The 27316-nt window shown below is 37.3% G+C and overlaps 1 protein-coding gene across 3 annotated transcripts in view; it reads left to right on the forward strand.

The window, feature by feature from the left end:
- LOC138175178 (uncharacterized) overlaps positions 1-27316 on the forward strand; it is a 150115-nt gene that overhangs the window by 53043 nt on the left and 69756 nt on the right. For 2 of the 3 annotated variants that reach the window (XM_069105589.1, XM_069105588.1), the window contains 4 exons: positions 2414-2478; positions 5175-5281; positions 8369-8480; positions 13100-13199. In XM_069105589.1, the coding sequence (XP_068961690.1) occupies positions 2414-2478; positions 5175-5281; positions 8369-8480; positions 13100-13199 (384 nt within the window). Of the gene's footprint in view, positions 1-2413; positions 2479-5174; positions 5282-8368; positions 8481-13099; positions 13200-23339; positions 24222-27316 lie in introns of those variants that run through there. The other variant, XM_069105590.1, reaches the window with a different exon arrangement.

Below are 27316 nucleotides of genomic sequence, written 5' to 3' on the forward strand. Positions count from 1 at the left end.
TCTCTCTCTCTCTCTCTCTGTCTCTCTGTCTCTCTCTGTCTCTCTCTCCCTCCTATTTTAGGAAATAACCTCTCAATGAACTTTTGGCTCACAAATGACCTGATATGACATAATTGAACTTACAACGAACTTAAAACAAACTTTCACATGTACTTTCAATTATCCTTGAGAAATGTAACAGATGGAAAATAGACAGATTTCTCAAATATTTTTAGTTGCAAGTACTTCGACATGTCCAACAGAGACAACAGGGCAGGCTATCTCTTGCCATTGTTTATGTTACTGATTTTATTGTACTCCCGGCTGTTCGGATATAATTCACATCTGAACTAAGAGGTGCTGCTTTGTTTCAATTGATGGACATCTTGTTTTAAAATATATAGGATGTCTATATATTTATATACATATATGAGCATATGTACATATTGACATGTAAACATACCAATCCATAGGTCTTTTTTACATAAGCTATTTATACACATAGATGTGAAGATTGATTTATATATGTTTATATATTTTAAATACTTGATATATGTAAACCTTCACTAAAATCCTATCCTGGTGCCTTATGATGATTTAGCAGTGATCCTGGGTTCTCAAAGACTGTTAGTAGAATGCAAGCTCAGAAAAGTCCTACAAGGCTAGAAAGGTTTTGCATATGCACCTAGTCACAAACCGTATTTGTATCATCTGTTGACTAGCCTACTTACAGGGTGGCAAATTTTGGGCCACTTCAACTTAGGAAAATTGTTTTTGAAGGCACAAAGTGGTTGCAATCTCTGTTGGTGAATGGATCACCTACTCCAAGGAAATGAATGTCCCTTGAAGGTTTTTTTTTTTCTTTTTGGAGGGCAGTTGGGGTTAAGTGACTTGCCTAGGGTCACATGGCTAGTAAGTGTTAAGTGTCTGAGGCTGGATTTGAACTCAGGTCCTCCTGACTCCAGGGCTAGTGCTGTATTCACTGTACCACCTAACAGCCCCATCCTTGAAGTTTTGAAGTGAGAGAAATGAGGGAAGAGAAAGAGGTCAAAGGGAGAAAGAGAATGTAAATTGGAAACAAAGTCAATACTTAAGATCATTGGTAGTATTGTAGTATAATTAATTGTGACACAAAGTTGTTTGGGGCAGCCTTTACTCCTCATTGGGGAATCTAATGGGAAATGACTTGGGCATTGCTAAAAGGAACTTTTTAAAATGTTCTTAGTCAAATATCCATGTTCTTGATGTAATCTTTGGATTAGATTTAATCTTTAGATTAAACTACTTAGAGTCAGAAAGACATTGCCTTCTGTGACCATTATTTTGAGAATGATGGAAATGGTTTATTAATGGGATTATTATAGATAGTGCCCAGTAAGCCAGGATGAACTATTATTTTAATCTAATAAGAAACAATAACAGTGAACTGACACCTTTTTTCTCTTTAAAATAAATAGCTATGCAAGGTGTGCATATTATATGACCAAGAGTATAATAGAGTGCCACTTATCTATCTAAGGTCAAATATTTTTATGCTATTTGACATTACCCTCTATGGTATTTTAGGTGTTATTTAACACAAAGAGAGATGTATTAATCATTCCTGGTTTACATAAAAAAAAAAACAGCTTAGTCTTGATTAGTGTGATTAGTGCATCCCATGAAGTAGTTGCACATATACAAATTTTACACTTTTTGGAGTTGTAATTGTGTAAAATATGGTTATTGGTTTCAGCCCAATGGAAATAAGTATGTAAATTTGACTAATGTGACCACTTCACAGTATTCATTATTCACGATAGCTGGGATCTAGCTGTAATGGAAACTACTCATTAAAAGATATTTAAAGATCTTAACTCTGTTTCAGTTCACTGTAGAAAGAAGCAAAGATTGGTCCAAATGTGTGTATGCTGGAGGCAGCTCATAATGCTCCCAAAAACCAAATACTAAATTTTCAGGATGATCATTTATAGCTTAGAAAGTGACAAATGCTATAAATCAAGCCTTGATTTATTGTTTGGCTGATTGTCAAGACTTAAGAAATTGATGAAGAAAATGTCAGTAATGTGAATTAAGCTTCAAAGTGTGTTGTATGTACATTTTCCCCCGTAGACAACCAACTGGTAAACATTTACCAGTACACCCTTAAGTCAAAACTTTTTCAACTACTGGCTGGTAGAGTCATTGCAAGGGTCTATAATGCTAAGACACAAGACTGTACCCAGAAATGAAAGAGCCTGTCTAGCTAGGACTCATTGATAAGGTCTGTGCCTCTAATGTAAATCCTTACAGAAGAGTAAAAAAAACATACTAATAACATTCCTTCTTATTTTTAGTATGAGCTTATTTTAACCATGGTCCCTAAAAAGAATAATGTTTATTTAAAAGAGGTTCTGTGTAATATAGATGCTGAATTTTTCTTTTCAATATTTAGGTATCAAAGGTGGGGCCGTGCAAGTGAATAGAGCAAAGGGATCAGCTCCTTCTGCATCTTATAAGGTTCCTTTATTTTTCCTTTTTTTAAAATTTTTTCTTTTGTCAGGAATTTAAATGATAATGCTTACACAGACCAGTTCTCTTACATTATGTAAGATTATGCATTAGATTTGAGTAAACTAATATTTTTAAAATTTGCAAAGAGCATGGTTTTGTGTGATAAAGCCATTAAACAGATGTCTTTATGTATTGGTAAAAATTGACTTGGAATACTTTGAGTCCAATGTTGTGTCACATTACCTATGGGTGACATTAGAGGACATTCCTGGTATAGGAAACAATCTAAAATAAGAGCAGGTAAGCTGTGAAAAGCCCATAGTGTGTTTTGGAAATTAGAGATAATACAATTTGACTAGTCTGTAAAGGGGACTGGTATAAGAGAAAACTGGCAATGTAGACTAAGTCTTTCGATACAAATGGTTTCCATCCTCTGTTACCATTGCCTAATGCACTGTTCTAGAGAATGTCCTTCCAAGTGAAATTACTCTTTGCTGTGTTCTCCACAGTTGGGCATGATGATAGACTAAATTTGTTGGTGAATTACTCAATTCTTTTGGCAATCCCCATAGCATACACAGAGCCTTACTGAGTGCAGGTTTCTTTTTCTTTCTGTTTTTTTTTTCTTTTGGTTTGGCAAGGGCTGGGAGTGTGGAAATGAAAAGTTTATTTATTTTAGCCTGCACAGCCATGTTTCCATGATTCAAAAATGAAGCAGGAATCCAAGAGAAGGCAATTATGGTAGACTGAGAAATAGTGGTACAGAGAATACCCAATTTTTTGATAGTGAAAATAATGTCTAATTTTTGAAGTTGATAAAAAGAATGCAAAAAAACCCATAAGATTTTAATAATAAACATTGTTTTATAACACTATGTAATACATGGGTTTTCTTATTTTAATTCCATTTATACATGTGTCCAGAGGAGGAAAAAGTGATGGTTTTATCAAATATGATTTAAGAATGTTAATGAAAATAAAAAACAATGTTGTACATAAAAGGTTGATCATATTCTTTCTCATGTAGGAACTAACAAGGAGAGGGAACAGACATAGAGGCTTTTATAAAATTGTCATGGACAACTTTGATTTGTTATGATTATATCGGTACATTTCCCAATATGAAACCATCATCACCAAAGATACAATATAGCATAGTATCCTAAGTGGTACACAAATCACCATTTAAATAGTGATATCTCTAATTCATTAAAACAATATAATGAAAGCATTTTGAAGGCAGGGGCTAATTTTCACTTTATTTTTGTGTCCCCAGTGCCTAGCACAGTGCCTTGTAGTAGATAATTCAATAAATGCTTATTGAATTAAATCGAATTGTTGTCAACTAATGTGTATCCGTTTGAATATATATTAGGTATACAATGGTAAAACCATTTCATTGATTTCATTTCAGTGAAAGGTATCTTTCTTCTAGAAGAAATTGAAATTAACTGCTCTTCAGTACCTTTATAGTAAAACCAAAGAATTTCAACAATTTCTGAGGGATATTATGACTTTGTCATCTTTATGGAGCAGAGTTGAGTTTAATTTTTGTAACCTGGAACCTCAGCTCTAATATTCCATTCTAAGACTTAGTTTTAGTGGTAGATGCTCATGTATGTCTTGGTCTGTGCAATATTTTTTTACACTGAACAGTAACATCATAGTGGTCATAGTATGTGCATCTGAAATGTCCTTACCATACAGTGTATGGAATACATGAATTAATCAGTGTATATTAAGATTTTTGTAAAGGACTGAGATTATTTATAAAGTGGTGGACATAATTGAACCAAGTAGAGAGAAAAGCTTGATTTTCTTAGAGCTGTAAAAGCAACGAAACATTTTAAAACTTTTACTAAGTTCAGAAGCAATAATTCAGCAGTAAAGTTAATCAGACTCACAGTTCACTTTTTTTAATTGATGGAAACATTTACAAATTTTTGGTTTTTCTCTTTTGCTTCTACTGTTAGTCCAATAGAATTTTAAAAATTAATGCTTAACTGCTAATTAACTTTTAATGTAGTCCTTCTCTGTATCATCTTCTAGGTAATTTCCAAAACCTTTGAAGCTCTCATCACCTCTTGCCTTTATTATTGCAATAACATCCTAATTCATCTCCTTTCCTCATCTCTTCCTACTCTAGTGCATACCACAAAGTGATTCCAAAGTAGTTTTCCTCAAACATAGTTCTGGCTATGTGACTGCCCTATTTAATCAACTCCAGTGGCTTCCTATGGCATCTAGGATAGATTTTCAACTCCTTCATTTAGCTTTTAAAATCCTTTATAGTCAGGCCCCAACTTGTCATTCCAACCCCATTGGGCATTATTTCCTCTCTCATGGTCTTTGATCCAGGTAAGGTAGTTTTATGCTTCTAATTTTTGTTTTGCAGATGAGTAGATACTTTCCCAAATAGATCACTTCTATGTGTGGGGCTTAGCTCTTATTTACATGACTATTTTCAGAGTCTGGTATATTTCCCCATAAGGCTCATGGTCTTCCAAACACATCAGACCCCCCCACCAAATAAATCACCCCAACACCACTATCTTGCAGCTTTGAGACTTGCTGTTTGTGTTTAGGAAAAACTGTTTTTTATTAGAATAAATCAAAGATTCTTCTGCACTGCAATTCTGAGACACTTTATTATTAACTACAGATAAGTGCCTTGGTTTAATCTTATAACATTTTGCCAATAGGTAAGTGCTTCTTACCTGGATGGTTTCAGAGCAACTGCTGTGTGTCCAATAGGAGGGCCAAGAGCCACAGAGAAAGGAAGGCGGACGGCTGAAAGTATTTTGAGAAGGTTGGTGTCTGATACAGAGGTATGCATTTTCTTTCTTTTTTGGTTTGTTTAATAATCATAATGATAGCTAGTATTTACACATCATCTACTTTTGTGCCAGGCACTAGGCTTAGTGCTTTAAAATAATATCTCATTTGATCCTCACAACAATCCTGGGAGGTAGGTGCTAGTGTAATCTCCATATCACAGTTGAAAAAACTGAGGCAGAGGTTTAAGTGAATTGTCCAAGGTCACACAGTTATTCTGCATTCTCTGCAAGTAAGTATCTCAGGTCATATTTGAATAGAGGGCTTCCTGACTTCAGACCCAAGTCTCTACCCACTGAACCACCTAGCTGCCTGATCACTTTTGGCTCTAAAACTCTGTCATGAAGACACAAGGCATCCCTATAAAATTTTCAGACAAGAATCTTTTTACTACTTTTACTTCACCCAACTGGGAGATCAAACCACTTGACTTTATGGTGATCATTTAAATTTAGCATAGTAGAAAACCATTACTTTTACTTCACCCAAGTGGGAGATCAAACCACCTGACTTTATGGTGATCATTTAAATTTAATAAAGTAGAAACCATTATCATGAATGAGCCTAATAGAGAAAGCACACCTATGTTTCCTCTCATAGTCCAAGAGTACACATTCTTTGAGACAAAATATGGATGTACATTTGTACACAATTCTAGGAGCATCCAAAGAAATCCCGAAGGGTCATTTAGTTTTATCTTGAAGTTTCAAAGCAGGACTACAGTTACACAAAACCAGTTTTATTTCCCTCAAGAATATTCAGAGATTAGCATTTCACAATCTCCTGTGGTAACATAACCCATAATCTCATATTTGTAATCAAGAGATCTTTTTCATATCAATGCTAATAAATCATCCATACCATCTCCTTAACAGAATTTGAGGAGCCTGATTTGTATGTCATGTGATGTGTATTTAGAGAATGCTATGGAGATCTTCTGACTAGTTCCTATCCTAGGCCCTCTTCTTTTCTTGTTCAACTCTCTCTCTCTTAATAACTTCATCAGCTCCCATGATTTTAACTGTGAAGATGACTCCCACATCAATGTATCCAGTCTGTCTCTCTTCTAAATGCCGGGCCTTTATCCCAATTGCCTGTTTCAATTGGGCATTTCAAATGGGATGTCTCAGAGACATGTTAAACAAAGCATATCTAAAGGTGAACTTTTATCTTTCCTTCCCCTTGTCCAAGCTGACCTATTTCTGTCAAAGGCATCATGATCCGTCCAGTCTTCCAGGTTAGTAACCTTAGCATTATCCTCAACTTTTCACTCTTCCTCATCCCACATATCTAATCAGTTGCCAAATCTTGCCATTTCTACCTCCACAATATCTCTTTTACTCACACATTTGAGACCCTCATCACCTCTCACCTTTATTATTGCAATAACATCCTCATTCATTGCCTTTCCTCATCTCTTCCTACTCTAGTGCATACCACAAAATGATGCTATGTTTTCTTCATACATAGTTCTGGCTATGTGACTGCCCTATTTAACTCCAGTGGCTTCCTATGGCATCTAGGATAGATTTTCAACTCCTCCATTTAACTTTTAAAGTTCTATAAAGTCAGGCCCCAACTTGTCATTCCAACCTCATTGGGCATTACTTCTTCTCTCATGTTCTTTGATCCAGGCAAATCTTTGAATAAAACACTCAAAATAAAGTGTTCTTTGACACATGAAACCCCATCTCTTGTCTCTCTGACTTTTCACTGGCCATTCTATACACGTGCCTGGAATGCTCTCCCTCCTTAACTGCCTCTCTTTATTTAAGATGCAGCTCAAGCACCATCTTCTGCAAGATGCCTTTCCTATCCCCCAACTGCTAATGCCCTTGATCCAAAACGTCCTTGCATTTGGCAACTTCAATATGTTCATATTTATTAACTTTATACATGCTGTATATATATTTTTATGTACTTCTCTCCCCCATAGAATGTAAACTCTTTGAGAGCAGGGATTATTTGTATCTCCTGGGCCTGGCACATAATAAACACTAAATAAATACCTGTGGATTGATTGATTGTCCTTCACTCCCCCCAGTCTTATCTTCTCTGAATTAAATAATCCCTAGGCTTAAATATTTTTTCCTTTGTTTCTTTGGGCTCATTAATTATTTTCATTACTATCCTCTTAAATTTTTTTTCTCATATCTGGTTGCCAGGTATTCTTGGGCCTTTACTAAATATATTAATAGTCTTGCTTAGTGCCATGTAGATGGGAGAGTTATCTTGTGGCTTCTATATACTACAGTTGTGTGTGTGTGTAGTACTACATATACTATAGTATGCATACACACACACAAATATATACATACACACATATATAGTAGTCTTCCATATATATTCTATACATGGAAAGAAATATATATTTCTCTATATAAAGATTATGTATGGAAGAATATAGAGTAAATACTATACTGTAAAAATATTTACATATATGGAGGACTATAGTATGTAGGAGCCACAAAAGAATTAATGTTATGAAAGTCATAGCTACAAAAGCTGCTACAAACTAAAAGAAAAATAAAAGATTAAAGTCACAACCCTCCCCTCTCCCTCCAGTGGCATAGAGGAGGAAATAGGATAGGAAGGGATGAAGTGGGAACATTTTGAAAGGAAGGAATGAAGGTAGATGAAAAGATGATGTAGCAGGGGTATAGGCCTAGGGAACTGGGGCAATATTCAGCTTTTGAGAGGGCAGAGGGTTAGATGGTAGCATCTTTTAGCCAGAATGCTTGATTTTACTATTTTTCTTGGTCCCATTGCTGTTGCGGTATCCTTGAGTGATGAAAAAGTTAATCCAATTAGGGCCCAGGGCCAAAAGCAGAAAGTTTGTTCTTTGGGGGGCACCAGAAATAGCAAGAACCTATGGAAATTACTGGGATTAAGAGGGGTATAGACTTCCCAAGTGTCTCCAAATGGGGCAGCATCTCTGACTCTGTCATTCACCATGGTTATTGGCCTCATCAGGTACCACAAGCAAAGAGATGGGGGAGGATACTGCTCTGCAATAGTTTCTTTAGTATTTTTAAAGTGAGAACTTTTTTTTGTTTGGTAGAACTCGCCTTATGTTTGAAGAGCTGGGGTTGGAAGATTATAGTGCTGTTCACATTCAGATTTTAGGAGCTGAAGACACATATGGGCCCCATGCAAGAGCCGGCCTAGGTGGGGTAAGTAGCTTCATTTGCTTGGTGGTGCTCAGATTATTCTCTGCATATTTAGACAAAGTACCCCCATTGATGGGGTCCCAGGTCCACTGATGTAGCTAACAGCAAGATCTTCCAACCATTCCTTGTTTCTGTCTAATTTACTAAAGATGAAATCAATCCCACATATAAAAGTATTGAGATAGCAATAGATTTTGTAGCATTATTTCTGTTGTAGCATGCATAGCTTTGATCTATATTTCTGTTAAAAGGGGTGAGTTTTAATTTAAATATTACCTACCTGCCTAGGCTTTTTCTTTTCTTCTCTGCTTCTTATTGCATAAGATAATTGGGGTTGATTTTAGGCAGGTTCTTATATCTCACATATGTAGTTTTCATTAAAATAACCACATGAAATTCTACCTGAAATATTTATCTATGATGTTTTCCAAGTTTATAGTGACTATGGTGATTGCTGTTCTGAAAATGAGCAGACACTAAGACCAGTCAGGTCCCTGCCAGTCACATGCACATTTCCAGTTATTAAACGAAAGAGACTATAGAAGTTACATTTATCACCACAACTAAGCTCTGTGCCTAGTCCTCATTCATTCAATAAATATTTATTAAATGCTTAGTCATTTTTCAGTCATATTCGACTCTTTGTGACCTCATCTGGGGTTTTCTTGACTTCTTGGAGTGTTTTGCCATTTCCTTCTCCAGTTCATTTTCCAGAGGAGGAAACTGAGGTAAACAGGTGAATTGCCCAGGTTCACATAGTTAATAAGTGTCTAAGGCTGAATTCGAACTCAGGAAGATTAGTCTTCCTGACTCTGGGCCAAGTGCCCTGTCTCCTGCTCCACCTAGCTGCCCCTGGGACTTCCTTTAAAATCTCATTGGCACAAATGTAGCACTCAGGTTCTCCCTCTGTCTACTTTGCTGTCACTAGATGACTAGGCTGATCATACGTTTCATTGATGGTATCCTTCATGCCATCTCTTGAATGAACATTATTCATACTACTGCCTACTAAACCCTACCATATTCTCTCCATTGCATTTTGGGTCACCAGCAGGTTTAGTTCTTCAGAGTTTCTGGAGTTCCATAATTTGCAGTCATTTAGCATTATCAGAAGAATATTGATGTTAATAAAAGATGGGTAAAAATGTTGGGGAACAACTTGTGATCCCGCAAAGTGCTACACAAATGTAATTCAGCCTGTTCCTTTCTCTATGCTGCTGTTGAAGTTAAGTTCAGTTGTGTACATAAGACCCACAGTGCTGTCTTGTGCCAGAAGAGAGCACATTTTGACTCTTGGCCCAATACATTTAGCATAATTGGCAAGATCTGGAGCAATGGTCTCTTGGCTCAGAAAAGACTTAGAGTACAAAGGGACCACACTCTGGCACCAGTACAGGTGCTGATGAGGTTAGCAGCACAAGTAGCAGTACAGGCAGGCACATGATAGCCCCTTGCTAGATTGCTTGAAATCTGGAACTTCCTGCCTGTTCAAGTACTGAAGTTAACCCTGTAATTGCCTTCTTATCCAGAATGAAATTCTCAAGGGTGACAGGATAGAAGTGGGACACTGGGTTACCACCTGCTGTTATGAAACTGCATGCCAATGGTGTGAGAAGTACTATGCTATGGGACTGACATTGCTTATCCTAGTTAGAGGTGCCAGCTTCCAGAACCTCACTGCCATTTCCATGACATCCAGTTCATTGGGGGTAGGAGAGGAGGGTTCAATGAGGAGGAAGGGGTGAGAGGATGGATTGTAGGCCAAGTGTAGAATTGAACCTTTGTGTAGTTAGATGAAAACAGAAAACAGCTGGCATGAGCCACTTAGGAGTCTCTCTTGGGTGAATGGCTTCTCTCATTCAAGTGCCTATAGATCCCATGTAACAATTCATTCGTTCAACAAGCCTATAAAACTTTGGCTGAAATAATTTTTCAATACACACACATACAAACACACACACACTGAAATTCTCACACACACAAATCTTTTCATACACACATGCACACACACACACACACACACACGCACTTGAACATCTTTTCTTATTCCCATTGTCATATTGAAGCCAATGAGTTTCAGTGTATTTACCAACTTGTCTGGGAGGTTCTCTTTCCCTACCTTACAGTGTACCTCCTTGTAATATTGTATTATTCTACTAGAATGTAAACTCCTTGAGGGTAGCGATGGTGTCACAAAGAGACATGCTGGAAAAGTTTTAACAACTGGATCTCAAGTGTGTGTGTGGAGGGGGTGTGTGGGTGTGTGTGTGGGTGTGAAGATTTCAGTTAGGTTAGAAATAAAAAATTAAAACTGACAATATGCAGAGAGGAATTCATTTGTTCAGCAGATTCCTACCAAATACCTTCCTTGTAGATGGGTTAAGGTGCTTTGGGAGATACTAAGAAGATTAATATGAGAGTCTGATTTGAATATCAAGTGATTTTTTAGAACATAAAAGACTTCTAATTTAAAAATAAATTAATTGAACTCTTAAAAGTATAGAAATACAAACTAATCAAGCTGTAGAAGAGAACAAATAAATCATTTCTGTTAGACTTTGTTTCAATATCTCTGTGTTCTCAACAGTGTCAGTACTAAGTTCCAGTGGTACAAATAGAAACCCATCTTCACGTCCTCATACCATGCAGTTCTTTTCTATGTCTTCCCATAAATCCTTATGAGGGCCCTTATTTTTCATCCTACCCCATTCAAATATAGATCATATAAGTTCCGATTATTTGAACTCTTTTGTACCTAGCTATGTTCTATTTACTTCATGCCATAACAATTACCAAGGCAATACTTTAAGGGTTTCTCATTTTTAGAGCACCTTGATTTAAGAAGACCCAGAAGTTTTACACATTTTGATTATAAAGGGAATGAATCTAAAACTCCTTTCATTTGATTATAGTACCCAAAAGGTTAAGAGATTCTTGTGGGTTACTTTGTACACAAGGATTTTGGAAGGATCAGATGTAAACATAAGGGCTCTTTAGAACTGTATGGGAAATATTTGATGCCTGATAAAACCCAGAAACAGGAACCAGATGTAAATGTGTAAATATTTTATTTTACATAGAAATAATGTGTTCTTTTAGTTTCCAGGCACTGTAATTGGTGTAATTTATACTTATTGACTATAATTAGCAGGTATGTAATTTACATTGAGAGAATATCTTGGAAACCAATTTAATGTAGATTGTTGAGATGGAGTTTTAAAAAAAAGTATGCTTCAAGGAAGGAGATAAATCATTATGAACTGGTTTTTAAATGTTTCCATGTACCTTATTTTGGTCTAGTTACTTTATTATCAAATCTCAGAGACAATGAGAGGCAGAAATAGGGAAGATAATTTAAATCATCCCCATTTTACAGAAAAGGAGACTTGAACCAGAGTGAAGTTTCAAGGTATAAAGGTATAAATATATACATACATACATATATACACACATACACATAAATACACACACACACACACATATATATATATATACATATACACAAATGTAAATTATAGGTAGTCTGGTATAGTGGGTAGAACCCTAGCCTTGTAGTATGTAATGGCAAGCAAAGAAGTACTTAGCACCTTGTTTCTGGATACTATGAGCTTCAATATGGAATGGGAACTGGATGAGGAGCTGGACAAGAGCTAGATGAGAGAGTTGCTTGCCTGTGAATCCAGGGGGCTAGACCCACAGAAGAAGAACCGTGGAATTTGGGAGTCAGCCTTGAGCCAAGATGAAAAGACCCCTCCTTGGGTACTTAGTGCTGACTGACAAGATCATGATTTACTGTGATCTAGGGGTGGGAGAACTTTGTACTTTCCACCTTGTGCCCCTTAAGTATGATTGGAAACTAATCTCCAATCAGGAAGAAAGATTGACTGAGAGATTAAGACAATGTGATCTAGGAGTGGAAAACTTAGACCTTTGTACTTTGTGTCCCTTAAGGAGGATTGGGTTAAGGACTTACTGAATGATATCTTTTGCTTAAAACTATGTGGCCACTTTGGTGAAAACTATGTGGCCACTTTAGTGATAAGTTGTTATGTTATAACATTGTGAATACTGTACTTTGGTTTCTGTGAATGTTTTGCTTTAGTTTATTGCTGAATAAATAGAGTTCATTATACTATGTGATCAGAACCTTAGAGGTATTCACAACCTCAGTCCTCTGGAAAGCTGTTGATGCTTGGCTTTACAGAGTAAAGTAAACCTGGATTCAAATTCTGTTGCAAGTGCTTAACTGGGTGGCCCTGGGCACTTAAATTTCTTTGTGCTTTAGTTTCCCAGTCTGTAAAATGGGAATAAGCATAGCTGTAGTGCCTATCTTATAGAATTGTGAGAATCAAGTAAAACAATGCACATAAAATGATTTGTAAACCTCAAAGTATGATATAACTGTTAACTATCATTGTTAACATATGGTTAATTTCTGTGGATTCAAAAGGTGTTATTTAGGAAACTGTTACCTTTGTTATATAATCATACAATACAGCAATCTTGCAAACTAGGGATGTATACTTAGGAGACTATAGCAATGATTCTCTTTGAGTGGGATGCAATAGTGCTTGGAACTTTCTCGGATAACCTGCTCAATAATTTCTGACATTTGTAAACAGGGCCCCCGAGAGGTTGTTCTCTGGCTTGCAGTACAACACAAACAGAAGAAGGCACTGGAAATCTTTTCAAGAGAAATTACACCAGCTGGAACAGGAATGGGTAAATATGCACATTTTGACATCTCAAGTTTTTTGTAAATCTTAAAGGCTACATAAATGTCAATTGCTATTATTTAGGTAACATCATTCTCTTCCAAATGTTGATTAGGTAGCCTTCTGTACACATTCCAGTCCTGAATGCTTAGTAAGAGGAACTAGGTAATTTCAAGTGCTTGCTTCTGAGGACTCAACATGTTCATCTCCTTAACCCTCTGTTAAGTAATAACTTTTCCCATAATGATTACTTTGAATTTATCAAATTTTTATAAAAAATTAACCACCTAGTGGTTTGAAAGTACTAAACATACTTTGAAAAGTACTAAAAAAAAGCCTTTAAAAAGTACTAAAAAAAGAAAAGAATGATAGGTATGGTTCATGGCCAAAAACAATGTCATTGCAAGTGATTCCAATGAGAAGGAAAATGACTGCAGAGGGAGGTGTCTAAGGAGGCCAGAGTTTAGAAAGCTCTATTTAGCAAATGGAAGGAGAGGCACAAGGGTGAAATAGACCTGTAATATTAGTGTCAGGTAAAATAAAGCTGAGAGAATAAATGGAGACTTGTTGGTAGGGATAAGAGGGAAGTATGTAAAGGGAGGGTCATAAGAGGAGTTTTGTTTTTCCTGTATTCAGAAGAAGAAAAACAATGAAGGGGCAAGTCCCCTTCTTGAGATGTTCAGTTTAGTGCTAACAGACAATATGGAAAAAACAATGGCTATTCAATCCTGTTTTGCCTTCAGTTACTAAGTCTAGATAAATGATCTTGACATAGGACAATGCATCTTTCATTTGGCCATATTCACCATCTTAGACATTTATCTAACTCTTTTTCTGAAGGAGGAAAGAAAACACAAACTCTAGTTCACAGGCTTATAGCTTTGCAACTGGAAAGGAACACAGAGGCCATTTAAGTATGAATAAGTGTTTCTTATTCAATTGAATCTAGTCCAAAGTCTTCATTTTACAGATGGAAAAACTGTGGTTGAGTGGTTAGATGAATTTTCCTAAGCCCAGAAAGAAAGTAAGTGGCAGAGCTAGGTTCTAAAACCAACTTAATTGTTGACTTGTGTATGGAAACATTTAATAATGTCTTGCCTCAGTTTGGGGGTGGGCAACGATTTTTGCTAAAAAGTAGTCGAAATTTAATTTTAATTCTAGTTGTGAAAATACATTATTGTTTCTAAAGTATAGTTTATTATTCTGAGTTCAGATAAATTTCTTTGAAAGAAGAGACTGTTGGTTAAATTGAACTTAAGCTTTTCCCTTTCAACAGAGAAATATATCCTAATAATTAGGGGCACCACTTTGTCTCAGTTTCCTCAACTGTAAAATGAAAATAATAATAGCACCTACCTTTCAGGGATGCTGTGAAGATCCAATGAGATAATTTGTTAAAAATGCTTAGCATGGTGCCTAATATATAGTAGGTACTTAATAAATGCTTATTTCCTTTTCATATCTTCAGGTTCACAGGACTAAGAACCAGCTCTGATTCCCTTACTGCACTGTTTACAATGCACCAAATGTATGCATTTAAAAACATTAATTTGAAAAGTAGACCATAAGTTTCACCTTCTGCCAAAGGGGTCCATGACAAAAAAAATAATCAGGAACCCCTAGACTAGATAATTGCTAAAATCTTTTCCAACTTTAAAATCCCCTGATTACACTATCTTGTCTCAGTTTTGATGCCACTACTTTGGGGCCTAGTCAGGAAGACAGAAATAGAATTCCTAACATCTACAACAAAGATCCCTAACAGGAAGCCCAAGGAGGATGAGGTAGGGGTAGGGGGTGGTTCCTCTTTTATTTCTGTGGTCCCTGAACAGCTAGTCTTCAGCAATCCTGCCTGAGTTTTCCTGGCTTAAAGAGTTTTACATAAAACTCATAGAGAGTTTTACAGAAAAATCTTCATGCATTTTAACAGGTCCATTAGAAACAAGACCTTACCTTTGGGAAGTAATTCTAATTGGAGGAATTTTACACCAAGTCCAGGGGAAGTCAATATAGAGAGCTTTTTTTAGGTGGGTACCTTTCAGTGCTGCTCAGAACACAGAACAATGAGTAGCCTATAAACAGAAGTGGCTCTAAAAATATAAACTGAAATAGTCATATTTTTTTAGGACAAAGAGTATAGCAAGTGGCAGCCTAAAATAATAATAGAGACCTGACTTAAGTTTGAGGAAGTCCACAGTTCATATCCAACATTTGACACATACTGGCTGTTGAACTGTGAACAAATCACTTAACCTTTCTGTGCCCCCAGGCAACTATAAATTGCAGAGCAAATTCCAGTCTAGGTGTTGAAATCAAAGGTATAATTTTTTTCCCTTATAATGGTAATCAGGGGAGTTATTTATTTACCTTTCTCAGAGGCATCATTAACAGGGAACTTTCAGTTCTAGTTCCAGTGCCACCATTAAATCTTCAGAGTTAACAGAATCATTCTTTGAAATTTGTTCCCAGTGTCAACCTCCAAGAGTTTGGTCTAAGAAAGACAAACAGGGTGAAGTTGTCTTTCAAAGCTGGCAGTCAAGCATTGTATGGGAACTGCAGTCCGGGACTGGGCTCCCAAAGGCAGCTAGTCTGGACTGAGTTCATTTTGGAGTTCAGAAGTATAGTTTATATGCCCTTTCAACAGGGGTTGATATCATTTCATCACCATTTCATTTCCAGACAGAGGAAGTACCCCAACCACACCAGACCACTCCCAGCCTTGGGCTACCAAGAGAGAAGAATCTGTCTCCACCCAAGCCTGAGGAGAACACAATGGGCCTTCTGTACCTTAGATTAAATTACTTCTGAGCTTGAGTTGGGGTTTGACCAAGATGAGGAGACTCAAAGTAATCTCATTATCAGAAATGTCCTTCAGCAGAAAAGCTGAACTTAAATTCAGAACTTTGAAAGAAGTGCTGAGGGAAACTCTAAATCTTCAACATAATGGTTATTAAAGATAATTTTTCACACCCACAAGGAATTTAGAATCTTTTTGAAGTGAATTTATTCAGTGAAATATTAATTTACATACAAAATACTAGTCTTCTTGAGTTACTTATCCCCTTCCCTAAGATATACAAATTGTATAGAGAGAATCTTCTAATTTGAAAATTTATCATTTTACCACCAAAATACATTGCTGTTTGATATTAACGTGGCAAAGCATTTCTCCGGTTGGATTTTATGGAGAAATAGACCGCATGCTGCAGTGACTAGATATGTATACTGAGAAACAAGACAAACAGGATTTCAATTTTTGTCCTAAGAAGACTTCATGACAATGGTGGAGGTTGGAAAAAGCAGAAAAGCTGAAAAAAACCTTTGGAAGAATTGAAAAAGAACATGAATTCCCATCTTACCAGGATAGCTAAGTCTTGCTTAAAGGCAAAGATTCCAACTCTAACCTCTCCAAATCTCTCCCCCAAGGCTGTTAGTCAGCCCAGAATGTTGTTGCTTTTAGTTGTTTCAGTTGTGTCCTACTCTTCAAGATTCCATTTGGGATTTTCTTGGCAGAAACACTGGTATGGTATGCCATTTCCTTCTCCAGTTCATTTTACAGATGAGGAACTGAAGCAGACAGGGTTAAGGAACTTGCCCAGGGTCACACAGTTAGGAAGTGTCTGAAGCCAGATTTGAACTCTGGAAGATGAGTCTTCCTGACTCCAGGTGCAGTGCTCTATCCACTGTACCACTTGGCTGCCCCAGAATACTAGCATATTAGACTTGGAGTTGGGTAGACCTAAGTTTGATACAACAGTGGACAAGTCACATGAGCCTCAAATTCCTTCTTAAAAAAGGAATAATATTGCCTTAAGTACAGAGTTGTGAAACTCAAAAGAAATAGTCTATATAACGTCTTAAGAAAGCTTTACAGGGCTAGATAAATGCCAGTAATCATTCCTGTTGTTATCATTATTTTTATTATTATTATAAAAGTTACTGCCTTGGGCAGCCAGGTAGCACAGCGAGTAAGAGTCACAGGCTCCAGTGTCAGGATGACCTGGGGATCAAATCCGGGCTCAGATACTTAGCACCACACCCAGAAATAACTAGCCATGTAACCTTGAGCAAGTTACTTAACCCCGATTGCTTAAAAAAAAAAAAAGTTACTGCCTACTAACCAGTTTGTCTGAGAAAGATTACTTTAGAGCCAGAGGATCTTCAGTGTGTGTGTGTGTGTGTGATGGACCCCTTAAATATATTACTTAAGATTACAAAGGAAACAAATTATTCTAAAATACTGTTAAAATATTGATGGGCAGACTGATTAGCCTTGGGAGAAGTCTTTGAGAGGTTATCTAGTTAGACTCCTTACCTTGAAGGAAACAGGCCTCAGTAAACCATTCATCCTCTTTTTAAATTTCTTCAAAGGCTTTTTCAGCCTCTTTGCCCCTTTCCCAACCTCCACCATTGAAAGTCATGAAAGTCTTCCATAGAACAAAACTGAAATGTCTCATGTTTCTGTTTCAGCTGTCTTTATGCAAATCAGATGGCATTTGAGGACTTTTAAAGGATATCATTAGGCAAAAATCATCTAATCTGCCTAAATTCCATATATGTTCATCAATTCTGTTTCTTTGTACCACTTTGGATTGAATTGTTTAAAAAGAAAGAAAGCCCTTTAAAGCTTTCTCACCTACCACCAACACTCCCATTAAAAGAAAATAAAATCAGATTTGCAAGCTACAGCCTAGAATCTAGCCTAGTAGTTTCACTGTCTGACTGACATTACAGCCTAAGTGATTCCCTTTAAGGCCTAATTGATGAGCACCTGCCTATTTCTTGGTAGAACTGTTGAATAGAGATTTTTAAAAAATTAAATTTAAAGTGTGAGATTAAGATTAAACTCAGACTCTGTTATGCATCAAAAAGCTTTGAGATGATTATGGAAGAATAGCTCAATTTTATATTTTAACAAGTTAGGTAGCTTTTTACAGTTTTCATGCCCTGAACTTTTGCAAAATTAATTTACATATGGCAAGAGAGCCCCCTCATCATGTCGTCCCAGTGGGTTTTTTTTTTTTTTTTTGCTTTTTGGAGGGCAGTTGGGGTTAAGTAACTTGCCCAAGGTCACATGGCTAGTTTGTGTGTGTGTGTGTGTGTGTGTGTGTGTGTGTTAATTATCTGGCGTCAGATCTGAACTCAGATCCTTCTGACTCCAAGGCCTGTGCTCTACCTACTGCGCCACCTAGCCACCCCCTCCCAGTGGATTTTTCCATCTATAACTGCAGTTATAGTTCTGACTTGAAGTTCAGTTTATGGAAGAGGGGACAGTGAATGGTCATAAGGCTAATTTGAAAACATTCTATGTATATGTTCCATTTTCTTTCTGTGCTTTATGAGTTGAGGCCTTTCCAGATTTCCCAGTTGTTGCTTCCCCCCAAAAAAAACCAACTTATTTTGTATTTATTTTTTCGTAGACTTTGTGTTGACTTCTTTGTGTACCTGCTGTATCTCTCATGTTCCCATAGAATGCTCTTTGAGGTCAGGGATTGTTTTTATTTGCCTTTGTATCTCTAGCACCTACCATAGTGTGTGGTTCATACCATTATTTTTTTCTGAATTGATGTTAAGCTGAATTGTTAAATGTGTGACAATGCAATTCTAAGGAACAGTAAGCTGATATATGATTTAGTTTTCTGAAAAATGTAAAAAGTAGGGTCAACCTTGTGTCATAATTTATTTCTTGACATGAAGGTCTCAGGTTCCCTTTGGGGACCTCTCACTTCTCTAGTTCTTTGCCAGAATGGTCCAGGAATGGCCGTTTCTGGCATTCCCCAAAGCTAAGCTACTATTTCTCCTTACACAGATTTATAAGGCTCAAAAGTAACTTTCCTTCCAAGTTAATGGAAAGGGATTGGGTTCACATCTTAGCCTATTAAAAGTATTAAAGCCCACCAGTTAGCAGCCTTCCTAGCCAGGAACTTGTGTTCCCAGTGAGTTACAATAACTGCCATAGATGGGACTGTAGCAAGCAGAAACTGTGTTATATCCCCTCCTGCTCCCACAATGTGTAGTCTCTTTTGTTTCCTGCAGCTAAGGTGAAGGAAGGAGAAGCTCACAGCTAGACAGTGTTATTGACTAGTTACCAGAAATAATTAACCTAGGGAAGTGTTTTAATTGTGGTCAAATCCATGATGAGCTCTTTATTAGGTTAAAGCAATGATTTCCCTAACAATAATATATGTCATAAAAGAGATTTATTCCTAAAGGGTTCTTAACTGTTTTATGTATCTAAAAGACTCATGACACAATATAAAATTGGGTATTGTTGTACCCTAGTCTTTTTCTACAGGTTTCACAGAACAACTTCAGATGATTTCAATAATCCATCCCAGCTGTCCTTTGGAAGGGAAGGCAGATAGAGAGATGAAGAGATAAGAATTAAGATCATTTCTCCACCAGCAACTCCTAGATGGAGCAGGAAATTCTCTTAGGAAAGGAGAAATACACCACCTGAGCTCTGAGGAAGAGAGGAAGTAAATTATCCTACCCTAGTGAATAGAATGTTGAACTTGGGAGTAAACTTTAAGCACTATATAAATGTTAACTGTTGTTGTTATTATTATTATTATGACATGTAGAGTTTGTTTTGAATCAAAGTGAAGGACAGCTTTTTAAATTTCATTTTAGTTTGATTCAACTTTGCATCTTGTCATGATCATTTTTTTTAAGCAATTGAGGTTAAGTAACTTGCTCAAGGTTACATGGCCAGGTGTTTCTGGGTGGGTGCTAAGTGTCTGAGCCGGGGATTCGATCACCAGGTAATCCTGACACTGGAGCTGGTGATCTTACTCGCTGTGCTACCTGGCCACCCCAGTCATGATCATTTTTTAAAAAATTATTTTATTTTATTTTATTTTGAGACTGGATCTCCCTGTCTAACCCAGGATGGAAGTACAATAGCCATGGGAGCTTATACCTGTTGCATTTCTGACCTGGGACCATTAGGCTCTGTAGGCTCCTGATTTAAGACTTAAGACTCCTCTTTAGGCAGCTTGATAGTCTCTTGCTCCAAGAAGCTCCCCATAATGTTTAGTATAGATAGTTAATTGGCTTTAACTCTACTGTCACTGAGAAGTCCAAAACTGAAGTGATCCACTAGGTCCTCAGCTTTCCTAGTAGTAGGGATTTCGGGCATACACATCACACCACTCATCTTATTAAGATATTTTAAGAATCTTGATTCTTTTATTCACCATATTAGCTGGCCTTCCTATCTTTGTATCACCTGCCAATCTAATTAAATGCATTCCACATATGAATGGATAGCATCACCTTCTAGAGACTGTTACAGCCTGATAATACAGACCTTTCTCCATGTAAACATCAATCCATTTAAATAGTATTCTATGGAATTATTGTTCAAACAACAGTGATTCCACTTAACTTCTAACTGTAATCTAACTTATGAGATACTCTTTTTTTCAAATACTTTGGTGAAATCAAGACAAATTGCATCTATAAGATTCCCTAATCTACCAGTTTAGTAGCCCTATTACACAAGGAAATAAGGTTAATCAAGTATGACTTGCTCTTAGTAAACCCTTTCAGGCTTCTTTTTTTTTTTTCTTTTTGGCTTTTTGGAGGGGGGAAGGCAGGGCAACTGGGGTTAAGTGATCTGCCCAAGGTCACACTGCCAGCAAGTGTGTCAAATGTCTGAGGTCAAATTTGAACTCAGGTCCTTCTGACTCCAGGGCCGCCCCACCCTTCTAGGCTTCTAATGATCACCACTTCCTTAGACATCTCAAATCAGATGTATTTTAGATGTCTTAATCTCACCATGTCCAAAACTGAATTCATGACCTTTTCCCCTAAATTCTCCTTGCTTCCAAACTTCCTTAAATTTAACTGTCAAGGGTGCCACCATCCTCCCAGTCCCTCAAACTCATGACCTAGGTGTCTTCCTTCCTTGACTCCTTGCTGTTTCTCACCCCCCATATCCAGTCTGCTGCCAAGGACTGTCAGTTTCCCCTTTGCAGCATCTCTTGAATATGCCCCCCTTCTCTTCTCTGACATTGTCACTATCCTTATTTCCTCTCACTTAGACTATTGCAATAGTTTGCTGATTAGTCTGTCTATCCTACCACAAGATTCTTTTTACTGCAATCCATCCTTCATTCAGACACCAAAGTGACTTTTCTAAGGCACAGGTCTTTCTAGTCCTAGCTTCTTCTCCCTTTCCTGATCAAATACAAAATATTCTGCTTGGTGTTCAAAGCCCTTTATAACTTAACTCACCTATACTTCTCCAATTCTCTCATACCTTCCTTTCACTCTTTCTTGTATTATTCAATCCAGTGACCCTAGCCTCCTTCCTGTTCCTTGAATAAGACACTCTATCTGTTGGCTATAGGCATTTTCTCAGCTGTCGTCCAGGCCTAAACACTCTCCTTCCTTATCTCTGTCTCTTGGATTCCTTTAAGTTTCAACTAAAATCCCACTTTCCACAGGAAGCTCCCCCCAGTCCCTCTTAATTTTTTTGCCTTTCTGCTCTTGATTATTTCCTTTTTTTGTCTTTTCCTTTTTTTTAACAAGTCTGTTCATCCTGAGTTGTAGTGATTTTTATAGGTTGCTGATGCTCTTTTGTGTTCATTCTTGGTTATATGCCTTGCCTTTCATCTTTGTACTAGTCCTTTTAAAATCTGATCAGATCAAATAGATTGTTCTATAGCCACAGTAACTTCTTTAGATGTTTAATAACATTTATTATTATATTCTAGGAATTTTTTTTAGAGCCTTTCAAGCTATTTTCCTTAGGAGAGACTCTCTCCATGAGATCTTACCAATCATATCTCTGAACTTTAAAAAAAATCTAATTTCTTGAAGTGTTTCTGCATCAGTCAGTCAGCAAGCATTTATTAAGTGCCTGCTGTATGCTAGGTACTGTGCTAGGCGCTGGGTTTATAAAGACAAAAAAATGAAATAATTTCTGTCATCAAGGAGTTTATCAGGGGAGGTAACACATGTGTATACAGATACATACCTCTATACACACATACATATTGAGGTAGGTGCTTAGTGGATAGAGCAACAGGCCTGGAATTAAGAAGACCAGAGTTCAAATCTGGGCTCAGAACACTTACTAGGCTGTGTAACCCTAGGCAAGTCATTTAACCCTGTTTGTCTCAGTTTCCTCACTTGTAAAATGAGAAGGAAAAGGCAAACCACCCTAGTATTTTTGCCAAGAAAACCTTAAATGGGGTCACAAAAAATCAGAACAACAATACATTTAAATATTATATGTAGCAAATATTAATTTATACTAAAATTATATGTGTATGATATATAAGTTATACAATCAATATATATTTACATGTTGTCTCCCCTGACAAACTCCTTGATATTTGTGTGTGTATATGTGTGTGTATGTATGTATATACACATATACACATACAAGTATCTCTTAAATAAATATCTATAAAATATAAGAAGGAAGGTTCTGGAATATCATTTGGTATAGAGGAATTTATGGATGAGGAAACATTAAGGAACATAAAAAACTAAGTAAGCCTCTAGACAAAACAGATTTGTTAAAAGGTGTGGATTGAATAAAATGGGGACTGATAATAAAAAAAATTAGTTAGAAAAGAAATAATTAAGGCCCACCTTCCAGGGAATTTCAGTTCTTGTTATTTCCCTTCCTTAAAATGCAAACTCCCTAAGAGTCTGGATTTTTTCTACTTTTGTATTTGTATGTTGCTCAGTCATTTTCGGATCTATCAGACTCTTTGTGACCCCATTTGGGGTTTTCTTTGCAAAGATACTGCAGTGGTTTGCCATTTATTTCTCCAGCTCATTTTACAAATGGGGAAACAGAGGCAGGCAGGGTTAAGTGACTTGCCCAGGGTCACACAGACTAGTGTCAGAGGCTGAATTTGAACTTGGGTCCTCTTGACTCTAGGCCTGGCATTCTATCCACTGTGCCACCTAGTGACCCTTTTGTATTTGTATACCCCATGATTAGTACTATGCTTGGTAGACAGTAAGGGCTTGGTAAATTTTTTTTCATCATTCATACATTCATTCATTCATCAATGTAAGATTCCCTGCCCTAACTACTCAAGTCTTAACCTCCCTCATGTACTGCTCTCCTGGGTCCCTGGGCTGATCCACTGTCACTTGCTCTTCGCTCTTGGTTCCACAGCTCCACAGCCCACTTCATGGCACTCCCAGAGCACTGCAGATTCTACAGCTCCTAACTTGCCTACAGAATCTGGAGGTCAGCTAGCAGCTGGCTCCCTTCCTCCTAGATGCCTGACTTGCACTCTTCAATGGGTATCGTTCCAGAAGCCCCATTCATCTTCCTGCCTCAGTGATCCCTGCTTATTACATTATGTGAACATTTTCCCTTTTTTTCTCAAGGGCAAAAAGAAGGGGCAAGGGACTGTGTAAAATACTCCAAACTGCTTGGACTTGGGGGGGGATGGGGAGAGTGGTAGGGAGAAGAGGTGTGAACTTTCTACGTGCATGCTTGCTAATATCTTTCTCTTAAGATCTGCCTCTATTGAACAATAACATATGTTCCACTGAAAGTATAAAATATTGTCATGAGTGCCATCCCACCATCCTTCCTTCTTTCTCTCTTCCTTGAGTCTCAGGCCATTCCAGGACTTATCTGGGACAACCTGGCAGTGAGAAACCTTACAAGCCCTGGGAGTACCCCTCCCTACCAGGTCTTCCTCCTTCACCTGGGCTATTTGAGAGCTTTCACCACGTGGTTGAATGGAGTCAATAGGGAGTGAGATGGAAGACCAGCAGTCCTGTCAGCAGCCTGGCCATAATCTCCTGAGCTCCTCCAGGTTCATTTATCCACTACCTGCCCTACCTCATACCTGCAGTTTCCAAGCATTGTTATTTGAACTATTTGTAGAACTTGATGACCTCTGAGCCTTGCCGTCCACTTCCCACCATGGCTTTCCTTCAGTCTCCTTTAGCTAAACTCTCTTTTCCATGTTGTCTCTCCCAATTCCAGTGTCAGCTCCCTTGAGAGCCAGGATTATTTTGAATAATAAATGTTTAATAATAATTTTTTTCATCCAATCACTCATTTATTGAATTTAGACCCTAAATTAAACTTTTACATTTACTTTTTAAATTTCCCACATTCTCTGATTTGTTGTATCAATCAATACTTGGCAAGTGTTGACTCTGATGCTCTTCCCTATTGTTTTCTAAGAATTATGGTGAAGGAGCATCTGAAGGAATCTTTGAGCCTGTTATCTAATCAGTCAATCCATCAGCAAGAATTTATTAAGTGCTTACTGTATGCTTAGGTACTCTAAACAGTCCTTGCCTTTAGGGATCTCACACTCTAATGGGGAGACAAAATGTCCGTAACTAAGTACATAAAAACGTATATACAGAGTAAGTAGAAATTAATAAAATAATATGGAGGGGGGCATGAAAAGCTTTCTGAGATTCGAGCCAAGTGTTGAAGGAAACCAAGGAAGGTAAAAGGTAAAGATGAGAAGAGGTATAAGGTACAGCCAGTGAAGGCATGAGGTCACAACATAGAGGGTCATCTTGAGGAGTGGCCAGAGGCCCATTGTAACCTAAGAGGATGAGAGGAGAAGTCAAGTGTAAAAAGACTGGCAAAGTAGGAGAGGGCCATGTTGTGAGGGGCTTTAAATACTCCAAAAGATGATTTGGTATTTGATTCTCAAGGCTATCAGGATATCTAATCTCTTTTCCAGGTAATCTTTCACAACTGGTTTGGACTTTTTAAAAAAAAGGTATCTGTCACCTGAGCATTGGTCAAAAAAAGATGAATTGTGAAGATAGAAAGGGCTAGACTTAAAAAAAAAAAAAAAGGCAGCTATTCCTGAATTAGGAAGTAGTAAGAAGCCAAGCTACTTTAAAAAAAACACAATCCATTAAAGAAGCCTGGTCTCAAAAATTGATGTAGTTCTGAAAAAATGTTTACTTTATCTTCAAGGATGCTATCTGGTGTACTGTACATGATTAATTAAAAAATAAACTCTTTTGGCTTGCTTCCTAGATCATTCCAACGCAGCTGACACCATGTTTCCCATCCCCCTCTATCTGGGTGGGGCTTGTGATGTTTGAATCCTTTTTCCTTTCTTTGGGGTACTGATTCAGCTCTTCTTCTCTTTCTCCTTTCACAGCTAAGTCAGCTAGGGCTATACTGGGCTGCTTAAGAAACACTAGCAATCGCATATCAATTGGGTATTTATATTAGCCGTCTGTAGACTACAAATTCTAATTGTTAAATAGATTTACATTTCCTAGCCTCCTTTCCCCTAATTCATTGCACATAGCTAAGGAAGACATAAAGTAGAAAGTACTTCATAAAGTAGACTTGGGGAAGTCCATTTTTTGCTTATGTGCTTTTACTTTAATTATTTGAAAGGAATCAGACCAAGTTAGGTATAAAATATATTGTGTGCAGTGTAATGACCAAAGATCAAAGAGCTGAGAGAGTGGCACTGTATTTTTGCTGCCAATTAGTTTTGTGTTCTTGTGTGAGTTCCTTTCACTCTCTAGTTTTCATTTTTTATAAAATGTCTTGGGCAGGCCAAGATAATCTCTAAGATTCATTATAATGGCAAAATACTGGGATTGGTTCTAATTTTACACTAATGATTATTTCTGTGATGGTGTACATTTGAGTCTTCTCACCACATGTGCAGACCACAACCCATATATTCATAGCTGTATTGGTAAGTGTTTAACAATCAGCTTTCTTGGGGGGGGGTATCTGGGATGAACTTTTAAGTTTAATTTATATTATTAACACTTTTTCTATCACTTTGATAAGTATAGACAATCAATAAAACAAAAATCAAAATAGTCCCTGACTTGTGTGTCAATGGCATCTGACTCTTCATGATCCCATTTGGGGTTCTCTTGGCAAAGGTTTGCTATTTCCTTGTCCAGCTCATTTTACAGTTGAGGAAATGAGGCAAACCAGGCTAAGTGACTTACCCAGGGTCACACAGCTAGTGAGTATCTGTGGCCAGATTTGAACTCACGAAGATATGTCTTTTTAACTCTAGGCCAGGCACTCCATCCACTGTGCCACCTAGCTGCCCCTGACTTGTAGCATTTGCCAGTTTCCGAGATGTAAATAATCACACTGGAAATTTAACAATGGGCTGGTCTGAGTTGGCTCCAGCACACCTTTGGCATGCCTGCTTTTATGTTCAGCTCTTCTCTGAGTCCCTCCCATAATTCTCTACAGAGGGTCTTTCCATCATGCCTGAAGCCTTCCTTTAGTTCTCCTGACATTGTGTGGCAGTTGTAGCATGCTGAATATCCTTATTTATACTTCACTCTTACTACAAAATCAGTTCTTTTTTTTTCTTCTCATGCATTTTTCAAGTGACGTCCTTTATGCTGATGCTTCTGCAGAATTCTTCATTAGAGGATCCTGCTCACACCCACCATGCACCTCACCATTACCTGTTGAGTGACTCAGCTTTAATTTTCTCAAGACTGTGATTTTCCATGAAACACAGCTATACAATGTTGCTACAAGAATCTTGTTCAAAAAGATAGTCTGACCTCCGTTTCTGCAGAAATTTAAAGGCTTTAAAAGCACTACACACAGTTTCCCAGAGATAATCCAGACTACTCTCTTCTTCCTGTTTGTTTTTCATCCCAGTTCATTATCTGTGTGCAGTGTACGTCCAAAATACATGTATTGATGGAGCAGTTCTGTGTACATCGAAGTGCATATAACAGTCTGGACAATAGATGCTCTTCATCCAATTGGTTTTTCCTTTGTGAATCCTTAAGTCAAACTCTTTTCTGCAGGACTTTACCAGTGATAGTGGGCTTTTACCTTTGGATTTCATGTTAGATGTTCTCCAAACAGCTTTAGTGGGAATACATTTGCCCATTTTGTGCCTTACTTGATCATACTAGTTGGGGTTATTAAACAAAATTATCCCTATTACACTATTGATCACTGATTTTTTTTTAAAGTAAGGTCATTGCATATAACAGAAGAATCAGTTAATTTAAACTCTCTGATTGCCACTTATAATCTCAGGGATGGAAGGGGGCCTTAGAGATCTGGTGCTATAAATCCCTTTATTATTTATAAAACCCTGAAGCTCAGAGAGATAGTACGATTTGCCTAAAGTCGAAAAACTGTAT

Source organism: Petaurus breviceps, unplaced genomic scaffold, assembly GCF_028583685.1.
Source record: "Petaurus breviceps papuanus isolate PSGF00001 unplaced genomic scaffold, PetGlider_PUasm1.0 76, whole genome shotgun sequence".
In the NCBI taxonomy this organism is placed as follows: domain Eukaryota; kingdom Metazoa; phylum Chordata; class Mammalia; order Diprotodontia; family Petauridae; genus Petaurus; species Petaurus breviceps.